The following is a 22,007-nucleotide window of genomic DNA, read 5'->3' as shown; positions in this document are numbered from 1 at the left end:
GCTCCCTCTTCCTCCCTCTGGGGGTGGCACTGGCAGTGCAGGTACGGGGTGGGGACGCTTACTGAGCTCATTGAAGAGGAAGGCGTCCTGGTACTCCTTCATGTACTGCGTGGAGCGGGACTCGTCCAGGAAGAGTGAGTAGACCCGCTTGATGTCATCCACCTGTACCTCTGTGCCCTGGAGGGGGAGGGCAAGTCCTCAGTGGGGACCCTCCTCGTAAGGCCCACAGCACAGACCCCAGCCTATGCCACCTCCAGCTCCAGGCAGCAGCGGGTAGCAGGTGAGGGGAAGGCATTCTGGGCCAGATTGCCTGTGTTCAAATCCTGCCTGGCTATCCACTGGGTGTGGGCCCAGCCTCTTCATTCCTCAGCTTTTTTCTTTTTTGGGACAGAGTCTCCAATCATGCCCAGGCTGGAGTGCAGTAGCACCATCTTGGCTCACTGCAACCTCCGCCTCCCAGATTTAAGCAATTCTCCTGCCTCAGCCTCCTGAGTAGCTGGGTCTACGGGTGCATGCCACCAGACCTGGCTAATTTTTTGCATTTTTAGTAGAGACAGGGTATCATCGCATTAGCCAGGCTGGTCTGGAACTCTACACCTTAAGATTTGCCCGCCTTGGCCTCCCCAAGTGCTGGGATTATAGGCATGAGCCACCACGCCCGGCCTCCTCTGTTTCTTTATTTGTAAGATGGACCTAACAGCATCTACTTACAGTCAACAGAGATATAGTGAGCACCTACTTTTTTTTTTGACATGAAGTTTTGCTCTTGTTGCCCAGGCTGGAGTGCAGTGGCACGATCTCACCGCACCCTCCACCTCCTGGGTTCAAGTGATTCTCCTGCCTCAGCCTCCCGAGTAGCTGGCATCACAGGCATGCGCCACCATCTACACGGCCTCCAGGCTAATGTTTTGTATTCTCAGTAGAGATGGGGTTTCTCCATGTTGGCCAGGCTAGTCTCGAATTTCTGACCTCAGGTGATGCGTCCGCCTCGGTCTCCCAAAGTGCTGGGATTACAGGCGTGAGCCACCGCGCCCGGCCTTCCCGAGTACCTACTATAGGCTAGGCCAGGCGACACAGAAATCAACCTGAGGAATGAAAATTCCCTGCCCCTGAAAATGTACATTCTAGGATGAAACACGGAACCCCCGGAAGCCCTTGAAATAGCGCATCCTTGCTCCTGCCGGCCATCTGGCCCTGCTGGCGAATTTGGCTGACCTTGCGTTTCCGGCACACCAGGCTGGCAGCCGTGATGAGCTGGATGGCATAGCGCAGTGACGTCTCCAGCCCGATGCGGGTCAGCACCGTGTAGGCGTCCTCACTCATCTCCACATCTTCCTCCTCACACCTGCAGGCAGTAGGGGCGGGATGGCTTAGCCAGGGCCTGGCCTCTGACCAGCAGGAGTGGCCGCAGCCACCCCTGGGATGTGTGGTGCCTGCATCTTAGAATCACAGAATGCTAAGGCTGGAAGAACTATGGAGACAGGGGCTGGGCTGGAACTAAAACCTAGGGCTCCTGACCCCACCCAGGGCACTGACCCCCACACCAGTCACAGCGTCTCACCTCCCTTCCCCACAGTGGCACCTGCCCCCCAGACTGGATGTCACTGTTTGGGTGCCCATTCGGCCCTCTCTCTTGCAGGCCCAGCAACCATGCCACCCCCCAGACCTCAGTGTCAGCATTTGTCCCACAGGGTGGCCCCCAGCCCTGTCTCTCAGGCACACGGCCTGGTCCTGCCCGCACCGGATGCGGAGGATCTGCTTTGTGTCTTTCTCGCTGTAGGGGGTGGTGGAGACGATGAGCAGCCGGTCCAGCAGATCGATGGGGATGCCATGGGGGCTCTGGTAGCTGGTGCCCCGGATCCTGCGGAAGAGGTAGAGAGGGACTGTCAGGGTGATGTTCCCTCTTCATTCCCTCTGCTGGCAACACTCCCACCTCACACCACCACTCACTCGCTGGGCCAAACACCACTTAACCTTTAGCTCGTGCCTCATGTCACCTGATGACGTCACCCTCTGATGGTGAAGCCTTCCACAATGGTGTCACCCCCCCCCACCCCCAACAGCACTCTTCTGCAGAGCCAGGCTGCTTTAAGCTAGATCTCTGCCTCCAGGATTACTGGATCAAGCCCCCAACTCCCGTGCTGGACATAAAGTTCCACAAAGGAGGGGACCTCACGTGTCTTGTTCCCTGCTGCAGTGAGGCCAGCCCAGGGCTGGTGCCAGGGGATACAGCTAAGTCTCCTTATTCATAGTAGTGAAGTTCCAGGAAGTCACCGTAAACACACCGACTGGCCAATCCTGAGCCATTGCTCCCAGTGGAATATACAGGGTTAAGTTCTCAAGCCCCTAGTCACAATATTTTCATCAACCAATATACATGTAATCTTAGTCGATGTGTGTTTTCATTTATGTGTGTTTCCACACAGTTTTTTCATTTGTTTGTTTTTTGAGACAGAGTCTCGCTCTATCGCCAGGCAGGAGTGCAATGGGGCAATCTTGGCTCACTGCAACCTCCGCCTCCCGGGTTCAACCAATCCTCCTGCCTCAGCCTCCTGAGTAGCTGTGTGCCACCACGCCCAGCTAATTTTTTGTATTTTTAGTAAAGACAGTGTTTCACCATGTTGGCCAGGATGGTCTCGATCTCTTGACCTCGTGATCCAACAGCCTCAGCCTCCCAAAGTGCTGGGATTACAGGCGTGAGCCACCGTGCCCGGCCTCATTTCTGTGTGTCTATTATGTAATATCACTGTTAATTCTCTAACATGGAGCTCACGCCAACAGCATTCTAACATGGGCTCAGCAAAGTGCCCGCTATTGCCTCTGTCAGGCTACACAGCAGTTCCGCGCGGTGTTCAGGGAACATTTCACAGCAAAATCACCAACAAATGGCCCTAAAAAAGTTAAAAAAAAAAAAAAAAAGGCACAAAAAACTGACGGCACTTTGGGAGGCTGAGGCAAGCGGATCACTTGAGCCCAGGAGTCTGAGACTAGCCTGGGCAACATGGCGAAACCCCACCTCTACAAAACATACAAAAACAACAACCAAATAATAGGCCAGGCGCAGTGACTCACGCCTGTAATCCCAGTACTTTGGGAGACTGAGGTGGGTGGATCACATGAGGTCAGGAGTACAACACCAGCTTGGACAATATGGTGAGACCCCATCTCTACTAAAAACAGAAAAATTAGCCAGGCATGGTGGTGGGTGCCTGTAATCCCAGCTACTCAGCAGGCTGAGGCAGGGGAATTGCTTGAACCCAAAAGGCAGAGGTTGCAGTGAGCCGAGATAGCGCCATTGCACTCCAGCCTGGGCAACAGAGCGAGACTCTAACTCAAAACAAAAACAAAAACAAAGATTAGCCAGGCGGAGTGGTGCACACCCATGGTCCCGGCTACTGAGGAGGCTGAGGACAGAGGGCTGAGGCTGGGGGCAGGGGGCTGATGTGTGTGTGTGTGTTTCTGGGTGTGGTGGGCATTGAGGCTGCAATAAGCCATGATCGTGCCACTGCCCTCCAGCCTGGGTGACAGAGCACGACCCTGTCTCAAAAAACAAAAGCGACAAACGTAGCACTCAACAGAATACAACAAGGACACTTATGACATGAGAGCTAAAGGGAGCAGACAGCCTGGTCTCATTCACACTTAGCTGGGAAAGTTGGTGTCAGGTGACTTGAATTTGTTGCCCAAAAGCAGGGCAGATATTTATTTGGGGATTAGAAATAAATCTTAGCAAGTGAACAGATTCTCAAATGCGGAGTCTATTAACAGTCAGGGCCGCCCGTCACTGCCATCTCTGCATAGGAGGTGCCCTGGGCAGTCCCCAGGCCTGACCTGCAGCTGCTTCGGGCACACCGTCCGCCCTAGGGGTCTCTTCCAGTGCCCTGCCACCCAGAAACCGAGTTTGGACCTTGCCACCTTCTAGACGACCTGTGACCTGGGCAAGTCACTGGGCCTCACTGTCCTGCCCTGTAAAATGGGGCTGAGGTGTTATCTATTTTCTGAGTTTCTGAGGATCCAAGGAGTTAAAAGAGCCAAACCCAGAGCCAGGTACAGCAGCCCGCCATCCTCTGTAGGATGCCCACTTCTTCCCATTTTTTTTTTTGAGACAGAACCTTGCCCTGTCGCCCAGGCTACAGTGCAATGGTGTAATCTTGGCTCAATACAACCTCCATCTCCCGGGTTCAGATGATTATCCTGCCTCAGCCTCCTGAGTAGCTGGGATTACAGGTACATGCCACCACGCCTGGCTAATGTTTTGTATCTTTAGTAGAGATGGAGTTTCACTATGTTGGACAGGCTGGTCTGGAACTCTTGACCTCATGAGCTGTCCGCCTCAGCCTCCAAAAGTGCTCTCGGATCGCAGGTATGAGCCACGGCGCCTGGCCCACTTCTTCCCTTTTGTGATGCTCTCCCCAGCCGCCCAGTTTCTGGGCCCATGGCTGCAGTGCTGGGGCTGACAGTCCTAGCCTTCCTCAACGACAGGCACAGCCCTGAACCCGAGCAGTGCCAGGCAATGAGATGTGGGTGGAAATGCGGGGTGCAGCCTGTGGATTGCAGCCTATGGAGGCTGCCTGCCCTCGACATCCCCCTCTTCCTGTGGGCCAAAATGTGGACGAGGTGGAGGAGAGCCAGCAGGGACAACACACATGGGGGAGCAGAGGTAAACAGGCTTTGGCGGAGCTCTCGACCCTCTGTGCCACGGGAATCTGGCCACGGCATTCTTACGCCAAACACAGAACTAAGAGTTCTGCTGATGAAGCAGTTGGGTGGAAGTGACTGAACCATCGTTGTGGTTTATGTTGTGTCTAACAGATGTCGCTGTGCTTCCCTCAAGATTAAAAGCAATCCCACAGTACTCCTGTGAGTTTCCCACAGTACCCCGGGGTGCCTCGGCATGCAGTTTGGAAACTGCAGGCTTTGGGGCTAAAGGAGCAGAAAGACAGGAGACAGGAAGAACTCAGTCTCTGGGCTTCCTCGGGGAGCAGGGCAGCCTCCCGCCTGCCTTGTTGAAAGGCAGAGCGCACACCGAAGTCACGGGTCCCTCTTTGACCCAGGGTCAACACATGCTCCCTGTTGACCCTCTGGCCGCAGCTGCTGCCCAGAGCATCCCATTTTCCCCAGAGGCCCCTGGCACCGGCTCACCGTGTGATGCCGCGGTTGGTGGCCATGATCAGGACAGGTGCCATGTCGCTCTCCAGGGCCCGGTTGAGGAAGGAGAAGCTCTCAATGTCCAGCATGTGGACCTCGTCGATGAATAGCACCTGAGATTGGGACAAGTGTGAGAGTCGTCACATGTGCCCCTGCTTCCCCAGTCCACCCCCACCCCGCCACCTGCCCCGGGCCACGTCCTGGGTCCTCACCCCAGGGATGATCTCTGCCTTGCCCTCCTCGCGCCACTCGGCCACCTTGGCATTGATCTGCTCTCGAACTTCTGACTTGATCTCCCCTGTGTCACCTATGGGAGGTACAGGTTGCATCAGGGAAGTCAGAGGAGCGGGCTCCAGGGCTGGAATGTGGCTGAGACAGAGAAGGACAGATGCCAGGGATGGATGAAGGAGAGCAAAGCAAGGAGGGCTGAGGAGGCTGAAATGTCCCCAGAGAGGAGGAACAGAGGCAGAGAAAACAGGAGAGAGGGCAGGGCCACACCCCCATCACAGCACCACAGAGGGACTCAGACAACATCGGGGGCAGGAGGAAGCAGATTCACAGGTGGAGAAGAGAGGCAGCCACGGGCCTGAGTTACAGAAAAGGCCGTGGAGTGAGTGGGCCACATTCAGAGCTCAGGGACAGAGGGAACCTGAGGGAGGCTGCCAGGCCTGGGGCAGGGCAGGCGGGAGGGCCTCACCTGAGAAGAGCGCCAGGAAGCCCTGGGTGCGGGAGTTGATGACGTCAATCTCGTGCAGGGACACGGTGTGCACCACTTCCTTGCGTTTCTGGAGCTCCCCATCTGGGCACTGCACGAACTTGGTCTATGGGGCAGGGGTGGGGAAAGAAGGGAGGAGACAGGAACAGGGAAGGGCATGAAGGGGGCCCTAAAGGCCTCTGTCCTGGGGGAGACTAGGGCCCTGGGAAATGGAGCTGGGAGGCCAGATGAAGTGATCTGGAAACCCCAGGCCCAGGAGGTAGTCAGGTCTAGGGGTGTTCCAGAGCGCTGAGGGTCATGGAGGCTCCTGGAGGACCTCAGAAGCCACAGGCAACATGGGGTGATGTGAACCTGTAGTGCCAGGCTGAGGGGTCCCAGCCATCCTAGGGTTACAGAGAAGACCCAGGAGTACCAGGGACAAAGAGTCAGAGTGACAGGAAGATGCAGACCCCAGAGGTCACGGGGGCGATGGAGGAGATGAAAACACCGAGTGCCGGGGCGGGGAGGGGTTCCTGGGAGTCCCGGCACACCTGGGAGCCCATAGCATCGTAGTCTCGGGCGCGTGTGAAGGAGCGGCCCAGCTTGGAGATCTTGCCTGTTGCCTTGTCGATGGTGATCACGTCCCTGTGGGGGATGGGGGATGGGGTAAGGAAAGGAACCAGCCCGAGCTCCCCCATCCTCCCTGGCCACCTGGCACAGCCCGACTGCTCACCCGGCCTGGACCTTGTCCTTGGTCAGGGACTCAATCATCTTGGTGCCCAGGTCGTAGATGGTCTCCATCTCTGTCGTCTTGAGGGTCAGTTTGCCCACCTTGGACCCCTGAGAGTGGGGAAAGTCAGGGAAGAGGCTGAGAGAGGGCCCTGATGTTGCCCCAATGCCCCCAGTGTTCACAATCTTCTGGCCCTGCTCTGGCCTCTGCTTACACAGCTTCAAAATGGGCATGAGGCAAGGGAGCTCTTGCGGGGAGAGACACAGTGTGCTCACCAGCCTGACGGGGTGAAGGCTCGGTGGTGAACATGTAAATCATAACTGACCACACGGGACACTTCAAATGTGCGCAGCTTTCTGTGTATCAATCAAAACTCAAATTCTTTTTTTTTTTTTTTTTTTCGAGATAGAGTCTTGCTCTGCCGCCCAGGCTGGAGTGAAATGGCATGATCTTGGCTCACTGTAACCTCCGGCTCAAGCGATTCTCCTGCCTCAGCCTCCCAAGTAGCTGGGATTACAGTCGTGAGCCACCAAGCCTGGCTAATTGTTTTGTATTTTTTTTAATTAGTTTTTTTTTTTTTTGAGATGGAGTTTCACTCTTGTTGCCCAGGCGTGATCTCAGCTCAGTGCAATGGCGCGATCTCAGCTCAATGCAACCTCCACCTCCTGGGTTCAAGCAATTCTCCTGCCTCAGCCTCCTGAGTAGCTGGGATTACAGGCTCCTGCCATCATGCCCAGCTAATTTTTTGTATTTTTAGTAGAAACGGGATTTCACCATGTTGGCCAGGCTGGTTTTTAACTCCTGACCTAAAGTGATCCACCCACTTTGGCCTCCCAAAGTGCTGGGATTACAGGCGTTAGCCACTGTCCCCGGCCAAAACTCAATAAAGCTCTTAATAAAAAATAGTAAACAAAAAAACATGCCTAAAATATAAAGTCTATTAAAAGGATAGCCCTGGCCGGGTGCGGTGGCTCACGCCTGTAATCCCAGCACTTTGGGAGGCTGAGGCGGGTGGATCACGAGGTCAAGAGATGGAGACCATCCTGGTCAACAAGGTGAAACCCCGTCTCTATTAAAAATACAAAAATTAGCTGGGCATGGTGGTGCGTGCCTGTAGTCCCAGCTACTCAGGAGGCTGAGGCAGGAGAATTGCTTGAACCCAGGAGGCAGAGGTTGCGGTGAGCCGAGATCGCGCCATTGCACTCCAGCCTGGGTAACAAGAGCGAAACTCCGTCTCAAAATAAATAAATAAATAAATAAAAATAAAAGCATAGCCCTGAGGTCTCACGAAACGGCCAAAGGTCACACTTTGACGCCCCTATTTCATTTAATTATTATTTATTGATTTATTGATTTTTTCTTTTTGCTCTTCACAGTCGGAGATTCCTCCTTCAGGGTGACATTCCTATTTTATACCCAAATAAAAGGTGTTTTGTTGATAACAAAATCAGAAAACACAGCTAAGCAAAAAGGAGAAAACAGAAATTGTAAAGAAAAAACAAAAGGCTGAGTGTGGTGGCTCATGTCTGCAATCGTAGCACTTTCGGAGGACGAGGTGGGCAGATCAGGAGGTCAGGAGTTCAAGCCGGGCCAACATGGTGAAACCTCATCTCTACTAAAAATACAAAAATTTCACCACCTCAGTTTCTATTGCTAAGAACGTCCTTCATGAGGGGCAAGCCATTGCCAACTTAACTGATCCCCTACTATAGGCATGTACATGGTTCTTGTCTGCTGCTAGAACCTTCCATGGGATTCTGACCTCAGTGCAGACCTGGCATCTCCTCTCTCCACCCCTGTTGCTGGAGGTGGCCTCAGCAGGGAGCAACTTCAGACTCACCGTCCCTGTCGCCGGCCGATCAATCTGGATCTCCACCACCTCCCCTTCGATGATCTCTGTCTCCTCCCTAGCCAGAGAGCAGATCTGAGGAGACAGCCTGAGGCCTGAGTCCTCACAAATCACAACCTTCCCCCAGCTCTGGGACAAAGGACAAGCTGCTCAGGGCCCAGGGGTTGCCCCCAGGCTCTGGGGACTGAGTCCGCCTCGCATCATGTGCTTACTTGATACGAACGCCAATAGACCTCCGGAAGGCCTGCGTCAGCGCCTCGGTCTTGCTCATCTCCAGGGAGAAGATTTCACTGCCAGCAATGGCCGTGAATGGCGTGTCCGGGCCCAGGGCCTGCGCCATGCCTGGGGAGGGGGCAGTCTGAGTCGCTGAAGGTGTCTGGCACCAGGTCCCTGACACCTGCTCTGTGTCTGGCAAACCAGCTCTTCTCCCACGCCAGGAAAGAGGTTTCAGTGCCATCCGACCTGTAAAACCTTGGCTCCAAGTTGAGGAGAGCCCTGGTAAGGGGGAACTGGAGAGAGGGGTCCAGCCAGAAGGCAGACAGACAGACAGTGAGAAGCCAGGGAGGGCAGGTTGCTCCGGCAGCCCAGGCTTAGAATCCCACATTTCCCAGAGGGTTCACCCTAGAGCCTCGCCACACCTCAGTCTCCCAGCCTCTACCAGCTGTTTAGCCTCAGAGCTAGGTGATGGGGAGAGGGGACGAAGGCCAAGGGGCCGACATGATCATTACAGGTGACAGAGCCAGACTGCCTCGGTTCAGATCCCAGCTCCAATACCTGGTGCACCTGGCGCCGTGTGATCCCAAGAGATCTTGACTGCTCCCTGAGCCTCAGTTTCCCCGTGTCTAATGGGGATGATAGCAGGTGCTGCCATGGGATGATACCCTGCTTAGGAGCGACTGTGGGCAGGCAGGCACTGGTGCTCAGCTGTAACATAGTCACAGGGCCTGAAACCGTCATAGGGCAGAGCGTGCTACCGCCTGTGGCCTGGGGTGGCTGGCAGCAAGCAGGGCTGTCTCCAGCAATGGCCCTAAGCCTCAAGGCTCTGTCAGTGTGGAGCACGTCCTCACAGACAGGCTGGCGCCATACCCTCCTACTCAGCGTCAAGCGGGAACTCTTCCTGGTCCCCTTTGTGGCTGCACAATGGCCCTGGTCACAGAACTCAGCAAGTATCTGTGGAGGACCGAGTGGACAAGCACTGCCCATGCCACCTGGGGACACCTTGGGTCCTCCCTGCCTCTTCCATTAGACTAAGGAGCATCCCCAGGGCAAGGCTGACCTCACCCCTGCCCAGCACAGGGTTTGGCCTACAGGAGGCTTTGCCCAGGAGACACAAGAAGAGGAAAAGCAAGGCCAGGCACGGTGGCTCACTCCTATAATCCCAGCACTTTGGGAGGCCGAGGCGGGGGATCACCTGAGGTCAGGAGTTCAGGACGAGCCTGGCCAACATGGTGAAATCCCGACTCTACTAAAAATACAAAAATTAGCTGGGTGCGGCAGCACACATCTGTAATCCCAGCTACTTGGGAGTCTGAGGCAGGAGGATGACTTGAACCCGGGAGGCGGAGGTAGCAGTGAGCAAAGATCATGCCACTGCACTCCAGCCTGGGCAACAGAGCGAAACTGTCTCAAAAAAACAAAACAAAAACGTCAGGCACCATGGGCCACCTTAGGAGGCCGAGGCAGGCAGATCACAAGGTCAAGAGATCAAGACCATCCTGACAAACATGGTGAAACTCCGTCTCTACTAAAAATACAAAAATTAGCCAAGCGTGGTGGTGTGTGCCTGTAGTCCCAGCTGCTCGGGAGGCTGAGGCAGGTGAATCACTTGAACCTGGGAGGCGGAGGTTGCGGTGAGCCAAGATTGCACCACTGCACTTCCAGCCTGGTGAAAAAGCAAGACTCTGTCTCTAAGTAAATAAATAAATAAATACGATGAGGAAAAGACAAAGGATGGAGGGATGCAGGGAGGGAAGGCACTGTGTGTGCCGCATTCTGGGCCTAGACGTGCTGCACCCCGTGTCTGCCCTGGAGCCTCCTGGGCATCCCACTAGGATTAGCTCAGGTATCCGCTTTTCTGGAAGCCTCTCCCGACAAATGCCACCACATGTTCTGTTTTCCTGCCGAGGTCGGGAGCCTCCTCTGTCCTGTGCTACCTCCATTGTAACACATGTCACCTTGGAAGGGATCGTGTCCATGACCGCCTCCTCCAGACCAGGAGCTCTTTGAATTCAGGCCTTGGTCTAACTCATCTGTGGGTACCTGGTGTCCAGTCCGAGGCCCGGCGCCCCAGGGCGCCCCAGAAGACACTGCTTTACCCTCACTGAACACCCACCTGGTTGTTACTCTGATTCTCCCTGCCTGGCCCCAGCCGCAGCACAGAGGTGGGAGTGGGTGGGCAGAGAGGTGGGTTAGGAAAAGCCTCAGTGAGGCAGAGATGCTGAAGTCGTCGGTCTGGAAGGACGAATAGCTGTTCAACACGGAAGATGAGGAAGAGCTGGGAGTGAAAAGACCATAAGCCACTAGCGGACTGCAACAGGCTGCTGGGTGGCTACTCCACGCCCGCCTTCCCCTGCTTCCTTAGTTCCAGAACCCTCATTTTCTTTGTTTTTTTATTTTTTTTGGAGACAGAGTCTTGCTCTGTTGCCCAGGCTGGAATGCAGTGGTGTGATCTCGGCTCACTGCAACCTTCACCTCCTGGATTCAAGCGATTCTCCCTGCCTCCGCCTCCCAAATAGCTGGGATTATAGGCATCTGCCACCACACCAGGCTAATTTTTGTATTTTCAGTAGAGACAGGGTTTTGCCATGTTAGCCAGGCTGGTCTCAGGTGATCCACCTGCCTCAGCCTCCCCAAGTGCTGGGATCAGAGGCATGAGCCACCACACCCGGCCTAATTTTTAAATTTTTACAACTGCCTCTTGTCCAACAGAAGAATCCTCATTTTCTTTAGGCAAAAATGGTTCAAATTATGAAATCAACAAGAAATGTAATGTCCCAGCCTCCCTTGAAGCAGAGCGTGACCATGAGATTAGTTCCAGTCAATGAGAGACAAGCAGACGCATGGAAGACCTCCAAGGTGACTGGTTAAAGGAAGCCGTCGAGGGGGTTTACCCTCATGACAACTTTCTTCCTGCTGCCTGGATCGTGGTGGGAAGGCTGGAGCCTAGGCAGCCCTCTTGGAACACAACATCCTCTTGACACTGGAACCAAGTGCAGAGGATGATGAGGCAGGAAGATGGAAGACTTCCTGGGACTGCTTAGTAAGCTCCAAATGGCCTCCCTCTATATTCTTCCATGGAAGAGAATGAAGCCTGAGTGTTTAAGCCACTGCTATTTTGGGTCATCTGTTAAATGCGGGTGATCCTGACCCTGACTTACACAGGAGGGGTTATCGAGCAGAGGCCACGGGAGTTCCGGCCCTGGGAGGTTTCTTACCCATGGCGATGGCTGTCTTCCCTGTGCCCGGCTGGCCAGCAATAAGAACTGCCCGCCCGGCAATCTTCCCTTCCCGGATCATCTCCAGCACCACACCTGCTGCCCGCCGTGCCGCCAGCTGACCCACCATGCCCTGGGAAGCCTGTGGGTGGGACACAGCACATGAGGTGACTTCCTGCTGGGCTACACATCATTTCTACCACATCTTGGCTAAAGAGATGGAAGCAGTCATTACTAGCTGGGACTTCCAGGAAAAGCCAAAACAGCTTTCTCCGCTTTTTTTTTTTCTGAGACAGGGTCTCACTCTGTCATCCAGGCTGAAGTACAGTGGTACGATCATACAGTCACGGCTCACTGCAGCCTCAACCTCTAGGGATCAAAAGATCCTCTGACTTTAGTTCAGCCTCCTGAGTAGCTGGGACCACAAGTGTGTGCCACAATGTCCAGCTATTTTAAAAATATTTTATAGAGACAGGGTCTCACTATTTTGCCCAGGCTGGCCTCAAACTCCTAGGCTCAAGTGATCTTCCCGCCTCAGCCTCCCAAAGTGCTGGGATTACAAGCGTGACCACTGCATGAAGCCTGATTTTTTTTTAAGGTGGCAAAACCATGGCTGCCCAATCCCAACTCTTTTTTTTTTCCTTTGTGATGGAGTCTCACTCTGTCACCCAGGCTGGAGTGCAGTGGCATGATCTCAGCTCACTACAGCCTCCACCTCCTGGGTTCAAGTGATCCTCCTGCCTCAGCCTCCCGAGTAGCTGGGATTACAGGCATGCACCACCACATCTGGCTAATTTTTGTATTTTTAGTAAAGATGGGGTTTCTCCACGTTGGCCAGGCTGGTCTCGAACTCTGACCCCAGGTGATCAGCCTGCCTCAGCCTCCCAAAGTGCTGGGATTACAGGCATGAGCCACTGTGCCCAGCCTACCCAATTCTTTAGTACCAAGAAAACCCACATGTGGCTGAAGTTTATGGATACGCAGGCAAAGGTCTGGAAGACCGTAACATAGTCCCCACACTCCCCAGGGCCCTGGTGCCCACTACCCAAGACCTTCGTGGAGAGGCCCTCACACCCCAGACCTTCGTGGAGAGGCCCTCACACCCAAGACCTTCGTGGAGAGGCCCTCACACCCCAGACCTTCGTGGAGAGGCCCTCACACCCCAGACCTTCGTGGAGAGGCCCTCACACCCCAGACCTTCGTGGAGAGGCCCTCACACCCCAGACCTTCGTGGAGAGGCCCTCACACCCCAGACCTTCGTGGAGAGGCCCTCACACCCCAGACCTTCGTGGAGAGGCCCTCACACCCCAGACCTTCGTGGAGAGGCCCTCACACCCCAGACCTTCGTGGAGAGGCCCTCACACCCCAGACCTTCGTGGAGAGGCCCTCACACCCCAGACCTTCGTGGAGAGGCCCTCACACCCCAGACCTTCGTGGAGAGGCCCTCACACCCCAGCCTCCTCTGCTCTACCTGCCGAGGCTCCAAGGCATCGTCCAGCCCCAGCCCCCGGATGTGGGAGTGAGCACCTGTATGCAGGGAGAGAACAGAGACTCAGTTAGTCAGCTTGCTGCACGTGTGGCCTGACACCTCTGAGTCCTGGTTTCCTTTTTGGTCAAAGGGGTGGGTGGGAGTAGGGAGCAGGGGCTTGGGGAAATGAAGGGGCACAGGGAAGGATTTCCCAAATGGCCACCTCACTAAGAAGATGGCTGAATGTGCTAAATGCTCAGTGAACTGGAGTTGCTCTGAGGATGCATCCTAGTTAAACCAAAGTCACTGAGACCTGATTAATCACATAAGAGTACCAAGAACTAACCACAAGGGCTAATGATCACAAGTACTCTGTGTTTATGGCTCACACAGCACACACAGGTTCTCATTTCACTCCATATCACCCTGTAGGACAAGAGCCCTGTCCGAGGCCGGGCGTGGTGGCTCAGGCCTGTAATCCCATTCCAGCACTTTGGGAGCTGAGGCAGGTGGATCAACGGAGGCCAGGAGTTCCAGACCAGCCTGGCCAACATGGTAAAATCCCATCTTAAGTAAAAATACAAAAATTAGCTAGGTGTGGTGGCAGGTGACTATAATCTCAGCTACTTGAGAAGCTGAGGTAGGAGAATTGCTTGAACCTGGAAAGCGGAGGCTGCAGTGAGCCAAGACTGTGCCACTGAATTCCAGCCTGGGTGACAGAGTGAGACCCTGTCTTGAAAAAGCCAAACGAAACAAAAGCCCTGGCTGCTGTCACCCTGAAAGCACTTCTGGGTGTCACCGGCAACAGTCGCAGTCCCCATTGATATGAACAAGGAGGGAGCTCTGAGAGGTTAGGTCTCATGCCCCAGCCACACGGCCAGCGAGAGGTGAAGATGAGAGTCTGAGGGTTGAACAAACCTCAGCCTGCAGGCCAGCCACCCGTTTCTGTAAATAACATTTTTAAAAAATTTTCATTTGTTTTATTATATATTTTTTCTTCTTTTTTGAGACGGGGTTTCACCATATTGGTCAGATTGGTCTTGAACTCCTGACCTCAGGTAATCCACCTGTCTTAGCCTCCCAAAGTGCTGGGATTACAGGCATGAGCCACTGCACCCAGTCTTCTGTAAATAAAATTTTCCTGGGGCCGGTTGCAGTGGCTTATGCCTGTAATCCCAGCACTATGGGAGGCAGAAGCAGGCAGATCGCCTGAGGTCAGGAGTTTATGATCAGCCTGGCCAGCATGGTGAAACCCCATCTCTACTAAAAAATAAAAATTCGCCTGGCATGGTCGTGTGCACCTGCAGTACCATGTACTCAGGAGGCTGAGGCACGAGAGTCACTTAAACCTGGGAGGTGGAGGTTGCAGTCAGCTGAGATCGCACCACTGCACTCCAGCCTGGGTGACACAGCGAGACTCCATCTCAAAAACAAAACGAAACAAAAAAATCTTTGTATTGGAACACTGCCACAGCCGCTGTCTGTGGCTGCCTTCGCACTGCAACAGCAGAGCTGCGTGGTTTCAACAGAGGATAGATTTACCATCTGGCCCCGGGGCTTGACTGTGAGCACCCCAAGGGAGGCTCCTGGGCATAGCTAGTTTCTAATGGGTCCTCAGCTCCCAAGCAGTGCTTGGCTCTTCATCTTTTTTTAAATTTTTGTATTGTTTTTTTTGAGAGAAGGTCTCACTCTGTCGCCCAGGCTGGAGTGCAGTGGTGCGATCTTGGCTCACTGCAACCTCTACCTCCCGGGTTCAAGCAATTCTCCTGCCTCCGTCTCCCAAGTAGCTGGGATTACAGGCGCACACCACCATGCCTGGGTAGTGTTTCGTAATTTAGTAGAAACAGGGTTTCATTGTGTGGCCCAGGCTGGTCTTGAACTCCTGAGCTCAGGCAATCTGCCCAACTTGGCCTCCCAAACTGCTAGGATTACAGGCGTGAGCCAGCGTGCCCGGCCTTAATTTTTTTATTTTTATTTTTATTTATTTATTTATTTTTTTTTGAGACGGAGTTTCGCTCTTGTTACCCAGGCTGGAGTGCAATGGTGCGATCTCGGCTCACCGCAACCTCCGCCTCCTGGGTTCAGGCAATTCTCCTGCCTCAGCCTCCTGAGTAGCTGGGATTACAGGCACGCGCCACCATGCCCAGCTAATTTTTTGTATTTTTAGTAGAAATGGGGTTTCACCATGTTGACCAGGATGGTCTCGATCTCTTGACCTCGTGATCCACCTGCCTCGGCCTCCCAAAGTGCTGGGATTACAGGCGTGAGCCACCACGCCCGGCCCAATTTTTTTATTTTTTTTTTAGAGACAGGATCACACTATGTGACACAGGCTGGTCTTGAACTACTAGTTCAAGCAATTCTCCTGCCTCAACCTCTCAAAGCGTCAGGATTACAGGCCTGAGTCATCGTCCCTGGCCATACTTGGTACTTTTTGTTTCTTTGTTTGTTTCTGAGATGGAGTCTCCCTCTGTCACCCAGGCTGGAGTGCAGTGGTGCAATATTGGCTCACTGCAACCTCCACCTCCCAGGTTCAAGGCATCCTCCCTAGTAGCTGGGACTACAGGCATGCACCACCGTGCCTGGCTAATTTTTGTATTTTTAGTAGAGACAGGGTTCACCACGTTGGCCAGGCTGGTCTCAAACTCCTGACCTCAGGAGTGCTCACAGTCAAGTACTGGGGTCAGCAAGTATTTCTTAAAGGGCCAGATGGTATCCTCTGTTGAAACTACCCAGCTCTCCTGTTGCAGTGCGAAGGCAGCCACAGACAGTGGCTGTGGCCTGATCCACTCACCTCAGCCTCCCAAAGTGCTGGGACTCTAGGCATGAGGCACTGTGCCTGGGCGACTGAATCTTATATTAACTGATGAGGTGAACTATCTTAGCTTCATCTTGTAGATAAGGAAACTGAGGCACAGAGGGGCACTAGTCCCTGGCCACACAGAGGAAAGTGGCAGAGCTTAGCTGCAGGACTCCAGCACTGAGTTTCTTAACCCATGTTCACAGTCAGGCACCCTTACTGCCTTTCTGGGAGGCACTGAATGAGGAAATCTGCTGAATGAATGAACGTGGTCTCTTCCCTGCAAGTGAAGCTCTTTGTGAGAGCACACCCTGGTGGCCCCACTGCACCTTAACCTCCTGCTCTTGTGAGCCGGGGCCAGTGACTTCACTGGTCTGAAATTCAGTTGCCTCAGCTCACAGTTACAATATGCACGTCCTGGGGCTGCTGCAAGGGTCCCGCAGGATGCAAACACAGGCATTCCACGGTTATCCCTTGATTACCTGCTCTGCCAGGTCCTGTGCTAGGGACACGGCTAGGAATGAGACAGACCTTGTCCCTGCCCTCAGGGAACTCTCTCCTGAGTATATACGGGGTCTATGAGGCCAAACCCAGGAAAGCACCTACTTTCATGTCTTCCAGGCAAGTATACCCGGGAACCCCACCAGGGTAGCCAAGCTAGCAGCCCGGTCGCCAACTCCAGAACTCAGGATCCTCTTCCCCCATTAGACGGGGAGAGTGAGGGGAGGAGTAGGGGCAGTCGGTGTGCAGGCCACCTCCCCTCCCTCTGAGGGGTCCTGAGTAGGCTTGCTCGGTCCGGCAGGAGGGCTTACGTCCTATTCGCGACCCCACTCACTCACCAATTCGCTCAATCCTCGTCACATCGCGGATCTCCGGGACTTTAGTGGCTGTCTGGGGGTGCAGGAAGACATGTCAGAGGACTAGTGTGGTCCCAGCTTTCACCAGCCCCTCCTCTGTCCCTCCCATGAGATAGTCCTTTCCACTAATTCCCCTCAGAGGCAGGCGATGGGCCAAGCACCGGTCACTCCCACCCCTCGTGCCTGTCACTGCCTAATGGCTGCTTGGTTGAGCCCAGGAAGACGAGGACTGTCTGTCTCATCCACAGCTCTGTCCTCAGGATCCAGCATGTATTTGGTTATTTGATGAATGAATGAAGTCCTCCCCGCTTCTTTTCTTTTTTTTTTTTTAAGATGGGGTTTGACCATGTTGGTCAGGCTGGTCTTAAATTCCCAACCTCAGGTGATCCGCCCGCCTTGGCCTCCAAAGTGCTTGGATTACAGGCATGAGCCACCACGTCCGGCCATCTTTTCTTTTTTTGAGACAAAGTCTCACTCTGTCACCCAGGCTGGAGTGCAGTGGCCCAATCTCAGCTCACTGTAACCTCTGCCTCCCGGGTTCAAGTGATTCTCCTGCTTCAGCCTCCTGAGTAGCTGGGAGTACAGGCGCACACCACCACACGTGGCTAATTTTTTCATATTTTTAGTAGAGACGGGATTTTGTCATGTTGGCAAGGCTGGTCTCAAACTCCTGACCTCAAGTGATCTGCCCACCATGTCCTTCCAAAGTGCTGGGATTACAGGTGTGAGTCACCTCAAAGTCCTCCCAATATCTAATAACCATGAGTTCCATAAGGACAGACACCAATGAGGAGCAGTCATGGAGCTGGCCATGGTCTGGCCCCTGCTAATTTCCCAGCATCCCTTGTACCAGGCAGCCCCACTTCTCAATCACAAGACCTTGCACGTGCTGGCCTCTGAGTCCAGACTGCTCTCCCTGCCTCCTCACTCAATTAGCTCAAGTGTTGCCCCTAAGGGAGGCCCTTTCTGACCACCCCTGCCAGGCTAGTTCTAGGACCTGGGACATCAGACAGATGAAGGGCCCCCCTGGGAGCCCAGTCTCCCTATGTGATCTCACATTCCTGAGGAAGATGAGTGGATCAATATTCTCGGCTCCCGGGGACGTGCCATGAAGGCCACGGACTATGTCTCTTGTTCACTCAGGACTCAATGTCTGTGGTTTGCGTCAGTGATATTCTGAGGTGCCAAGCTCATTCAACAAGAATATACTGGCCGGGTGCGGTGGCTCATGCCTGTAATCCCAGCACTTTGGGAGGCAGAGGCGGGTGGATCACTTGAGGTCAGGAGTTCGAAACCAGCCTGTCCAACATGGCGAAACCCCATGGTTTTTTTTTTGAGATGGAGTTTCACTCTTATTACCCAGGCTGGAGTGCAATGGCACGATCTCGGCTCACTGCAACCTCCGCCTCCTGGGTTCAGGCAATTCTCCTGCCTCAGCCTCCTGAGTAGCTGGGATTACAGGCACGCGCCACCATGCCCAGCTAAGTTTTTATATTTTTAGTAGAGACAGGGTTTCACCATGTTGACCAGGATGGTCTTGATCTCTTGACCTCGTGATCCACCCGCCTTGGCCTCCCAAAGTGCTGGGATTACAGGCGTGAGCCACCGCGCCCGGCAAAACCCCATCTTTTTATAAAAAAAGAAAAATAATAAATTAAGAAGAGAAAAAAAAAGAATATACTGAGGCCTCCCATGTTGACAGTTCTCCAAAGAGAGGAGCTAGCTACCGCCTCTTCTCACGTGGGGAAAGGAGGTGAGTAAACACCACCTGGGACAATTCAGGACCCCCCATCCACGTCCGGAAATCCACACAAAACATGCACATAAGTGTCCACAGCAGCATATTCACAACAGCCAAAAGGTAGAAACCACCCACACGTCCATCCACTGATAAATGGCAATCTAAAATGTGGTCTATCTGTGCAATGGAGTATTATTCAGCCATAAAAAGGAATGGAGGTCTCTCTTTCTTTTTTTTTGAGATGGAGTCTCACTCTGTCACCCAGGCTGGAGTGCAGTGGCACAATCTCGGCTCACTGCAACCTCTGCCTCCCGGGTTCAAGCTATTCTCCTTGCCTCAGCCTCCTGAGTGGCTGGGATTACAGGCATGCACCACCATGCCCAGCTAATTTTTTTTGTATTTTTTAGTAGAGATGGGGTTTCACCATGTTGGCCAGGCTGGTCTTGAACTCCTGACCTCAGGTGATCCACCTGCCTCACCTCCCAAAGTGTTGGGATTACAGGAGTGAGCCACGGTGCCTGGCCAGGAATGGAGTTTTGATACATGCTACAACGTGGATGAACTTTAGAAACATTACGCTACTGTCAGGTCTCCACGTGCAAGCCGGGACCCAGAAAGTCTGAAGTCCTGCCTGCCTCGGCGGATCGTCCCCCATGCCCTGCCTGCATTCGCCATCATCCCTAATCACCCAGTGGTCCCCCGACAAGCCTCTCACCCCACCGTGCCATCCTGTTTTTATGATAATGTGAATACTCCTCGCTCCACCCTGCCATCTTAACTACTCTTCTGTCATACTCCACTGGGCAAACGACTGTCGGTCGCCTCCTGCCCCTCTCGAGCCATGTCCTATTTGCAAGGGGCCCCACTGGAGGTGGGACTGCCCATCCCAAACTACCGATGCCCCAGCGGCACCTGGAGCCCAAGCCGGCTGCTTCCCGGGTCTCCTTGGCCTGGCCACTGAAGAGTAACGCAACCTGGACGCTCCTGGAACATCACGGATGCGGAGCTACAGGTAACTCTTACTGTGGAGGGTAAGCCCGTCCCCTGCCTCGTCCACACGGGGCTACCCAGTCCACTTTACCCTCTTTTTGAGGGCCAATTTCTCTGGCACCTATTAGTGTTGTGGGAATTGACGGCCGAGCTTCTAGACCATCCAAACCCCCCAGCTTTGGTGTCAGCTAGGGCCACACTCCTTTTCCCACTCCTTCTTGGTCATTCCTACCTGCTCGGTCCCTTTATTAGGCCAAAATATCTGAACTAAATTGTCTGCTCCCTTAATTATTCCTGGACTCCAGCCCTATCTCATAGCCACCCTTTTGCTGAGTTCTAAGCCTCCCCCACAACCCCCTCCCATATCCCCAAATCTCAACCCGAGGGTCTGGGATGCGTCTACTCTGTCATTGGCCACTGAACATAAGCCCATTATTATCCCACTAAAACCCAGTCATCCCCACCCCGCCCAAAGGCAGTACCCCATCCTCAACAAGCTCTGCAAGGGCTGAAACCTGTTATCACCCGCCTGTTCCAGCATGGCCTCCTAAAACCCACCAATTCTCCTTACAACACTCCCATCTTGCCTGTCCAAAAACCGGACAAGTCTTACTGGCTGGTTCAGGACCTCCGCCTTATCGATGAAATTGTCCTCCCTGTACATCCAGTGGTGCAGAACTCATATTCTCTCTGTCCTCAACTCCTCCATCCACACCCATTATTCTGTCCTGATCTCAAAGATGCCCTTTCACTACCTCCTACACCCTTCCTCTCAGCCTCTCTTTGCCTTTACCTGGACTGACCCTGATACCCGACAGCCACAGCAACTCCCCTGCCTCAGGGTTTCAGGGACAGCCCACACTACTTCAGTCAAGCCCTCGCTCACAACTCACTCTTTCTGCCCCTCGTCTTCCCACCTTATTCAATATGCAGGCGACCTTTTGCTGTGCAGCCCCTCTTATGAACTTCTCAGCAAGACACCATCCTGCTTCTTCAGCACCTGTTTTTAAAAGGATATCGAGTGTCCCCTTCTAAGGCCCAGATTTCTTCCACATCTGTCACCTATCTGGGCATCATCCTCACAAAACACCTGCGCTCTCCCTAGCGATGGGGTCCAGCTAAGCTCTGACACCCCAACCTCCTACCAAACAACAGCTTCTCTCCTTCCTGGGTGTGGTCGGCTGCTTTCCCCTCTGGATGCCAGGTTTTGCTATTCTAACTAAGCCATCGTATAAACTCACTAAAAGAATAAATCCTTTCCTCACTCCTCGCTTCGCTCCTTAAAGACAGCTCTAAAACTTGCTCCCACCCTAGCTCTCCCCGACTTGGCTCAACCCTTTTCATTATGTACTGCTGAAATCCAGGGCTGTGTGGCTGGAGTTCTTACACAAGAGCCAGGTCCGAGCCCTGCTGCTTTCTGTCTAGACAACTGGACCTCACTGTCCTAGGCTGGCCCCAGTGTGTGCGGCCCCCGCAGCAGCCGCTCCAGTTCTTCTGGAAACTTTCAGAATCGCGGGCTACACTTCACTGACTTTATACACTTCCCGCAATCTCTGGGCTTTAACCTCCTCTTCTCATCTCGCACAGCTGCCATCTGCCCCACGTCTGGTCCAACTCTGTTCGCTCTTTACTGAAACGCCCTCTGCGACTACTGCGCATGGCCCCGATTTGAATCCAGCCTCTCACTAACACCAAACATGAACCCTACTCCTGCACCGCATGCACAACTGCATGTCCCTAGTACATACTGCTGCTTCCCCTTTCCCCACGTCTCCTTCCCCTATTCCAGACTCAGATCACACATGGTTTATTGATGGCGGCTCTTCCAAACCTAACCAGTTGTCTCCAGGAAAGGCCGGCTATGCTGTTTCCCATCATACCTCTATCAGTGAAGCTGCCACTCCCCCTCCATCTACTACTTCGCAACAGGCTGAATTAATAGCACGCACATGTGCCCTTACCCTGGCCAAAGGGCTCAGAGTAAATATCTATACTGGTTCCAAACATGCCTTCCACATCCTCCATCGCCACGCTGTCACACGGGCAGAAAGAGGTTTTTCTCACTACACAAGGATCTTCCATTATTAAGGCTTCTTTAATAAAGGTCTCCTTAAAGCTGCCCTTCTCTCAGCTAAGGCCGGAGTTGTCCACTGTAAAGGGCACCAAAAAACTTCAGACCCCATCGCTCAAGGAAACCCATTAGCAGATGAGACAGCTAGGAAAGCAGCCAACGCACTGCTATCGCCACCTAGTGGACAGTATGTTTCTTTTTCATCAATTAATCCTCTTGATTCAA

The 22,007-nt window shown here is 53.6% G+C and overlaps 1 protein-coding gene across 3 annotated transcripts in view; it reads right to left on the bottom strand.

Annotated features, from left to right (window-relative positions):
* RUVBL2 (RuvB like AAA ATPase 2) overlaps positions 1 to 22,007 on the bottom strand; it is a 37,733-nt gene that overhangs the window by 176 nt on the left and 15,550 nt on the right. For all 3 annotated transcript variants that reach the window (XM_035285221.3, XM_035285222.3, XM_035285223.3), the window contains 13 exons: positions 16,963 to 17,014; positions 13,327 to 13,382; positions 11,856 to 11,997; positions 8,634 to 8,763; positions 8,413 to 8,479; positions 6,576 to 6,682; positions 6,394 to 6,487; positions 5,846 to 5,969; positions 5,361 to 5,455; positions 5,143 to 5,261; positions 1,742 to 1,861; positions 1,216 to 1,345; positions 63 to 177 (listed from right to left, as the gene is read on the bottom strand). In XM_035285221.3, the coding sequence (XP_035141112.2) occupies positions 63 to 177; positions 1,216 to 1,345; positions 1,742 to 1,861; positions 5,143 to 5,261; positions 5,361 to 5,455; positions 5,846 to 5,969; positions 6,394 to 6,487; positions 6,576 to 6,682; positions 8,413 to 8,479; positions 8,634 to 8,763; positions 11,856 to 11,997; positions 13,327 to 13,382; positions 16,963 to 17,014 (1,351 nt within the window). The remainder of the gene's footprint in view (positions 1 to 62; positions 178 to 1,215; positions 1,346 to 1,741; positions 1,862 to 5,142; positions 5,262 to 5,360; positions 5,456 to 5,845; positions 5,970 to 6,393; positions 6,488 to 6,575; positions 6,683 to 8,412; positions 8,480 to 8,633; positions 8,764 to 11,855; positions 11,998 to 13,326; positions 13,383 to 16,962; positions 17,015 to 22,007) is intronic.

This window comes from Callithrix jacchus, chromosome 22 (assembly GCF_049354715.1).
Source record: "Callithrix jacchus isolate 240 chromosome 22, calJac240_pri, whole genome shotgun sequence".
NCBI classification, from domain to species: domain Eukaryota; kingdom Metazoa; phylum Chordata; class Mammalia; order Primates; family Cebidae; genus Callithrix; species Callithrix jacchus.
This window is presented reverse-complemented; position numbering and strand designations above follow the sequence as displayed.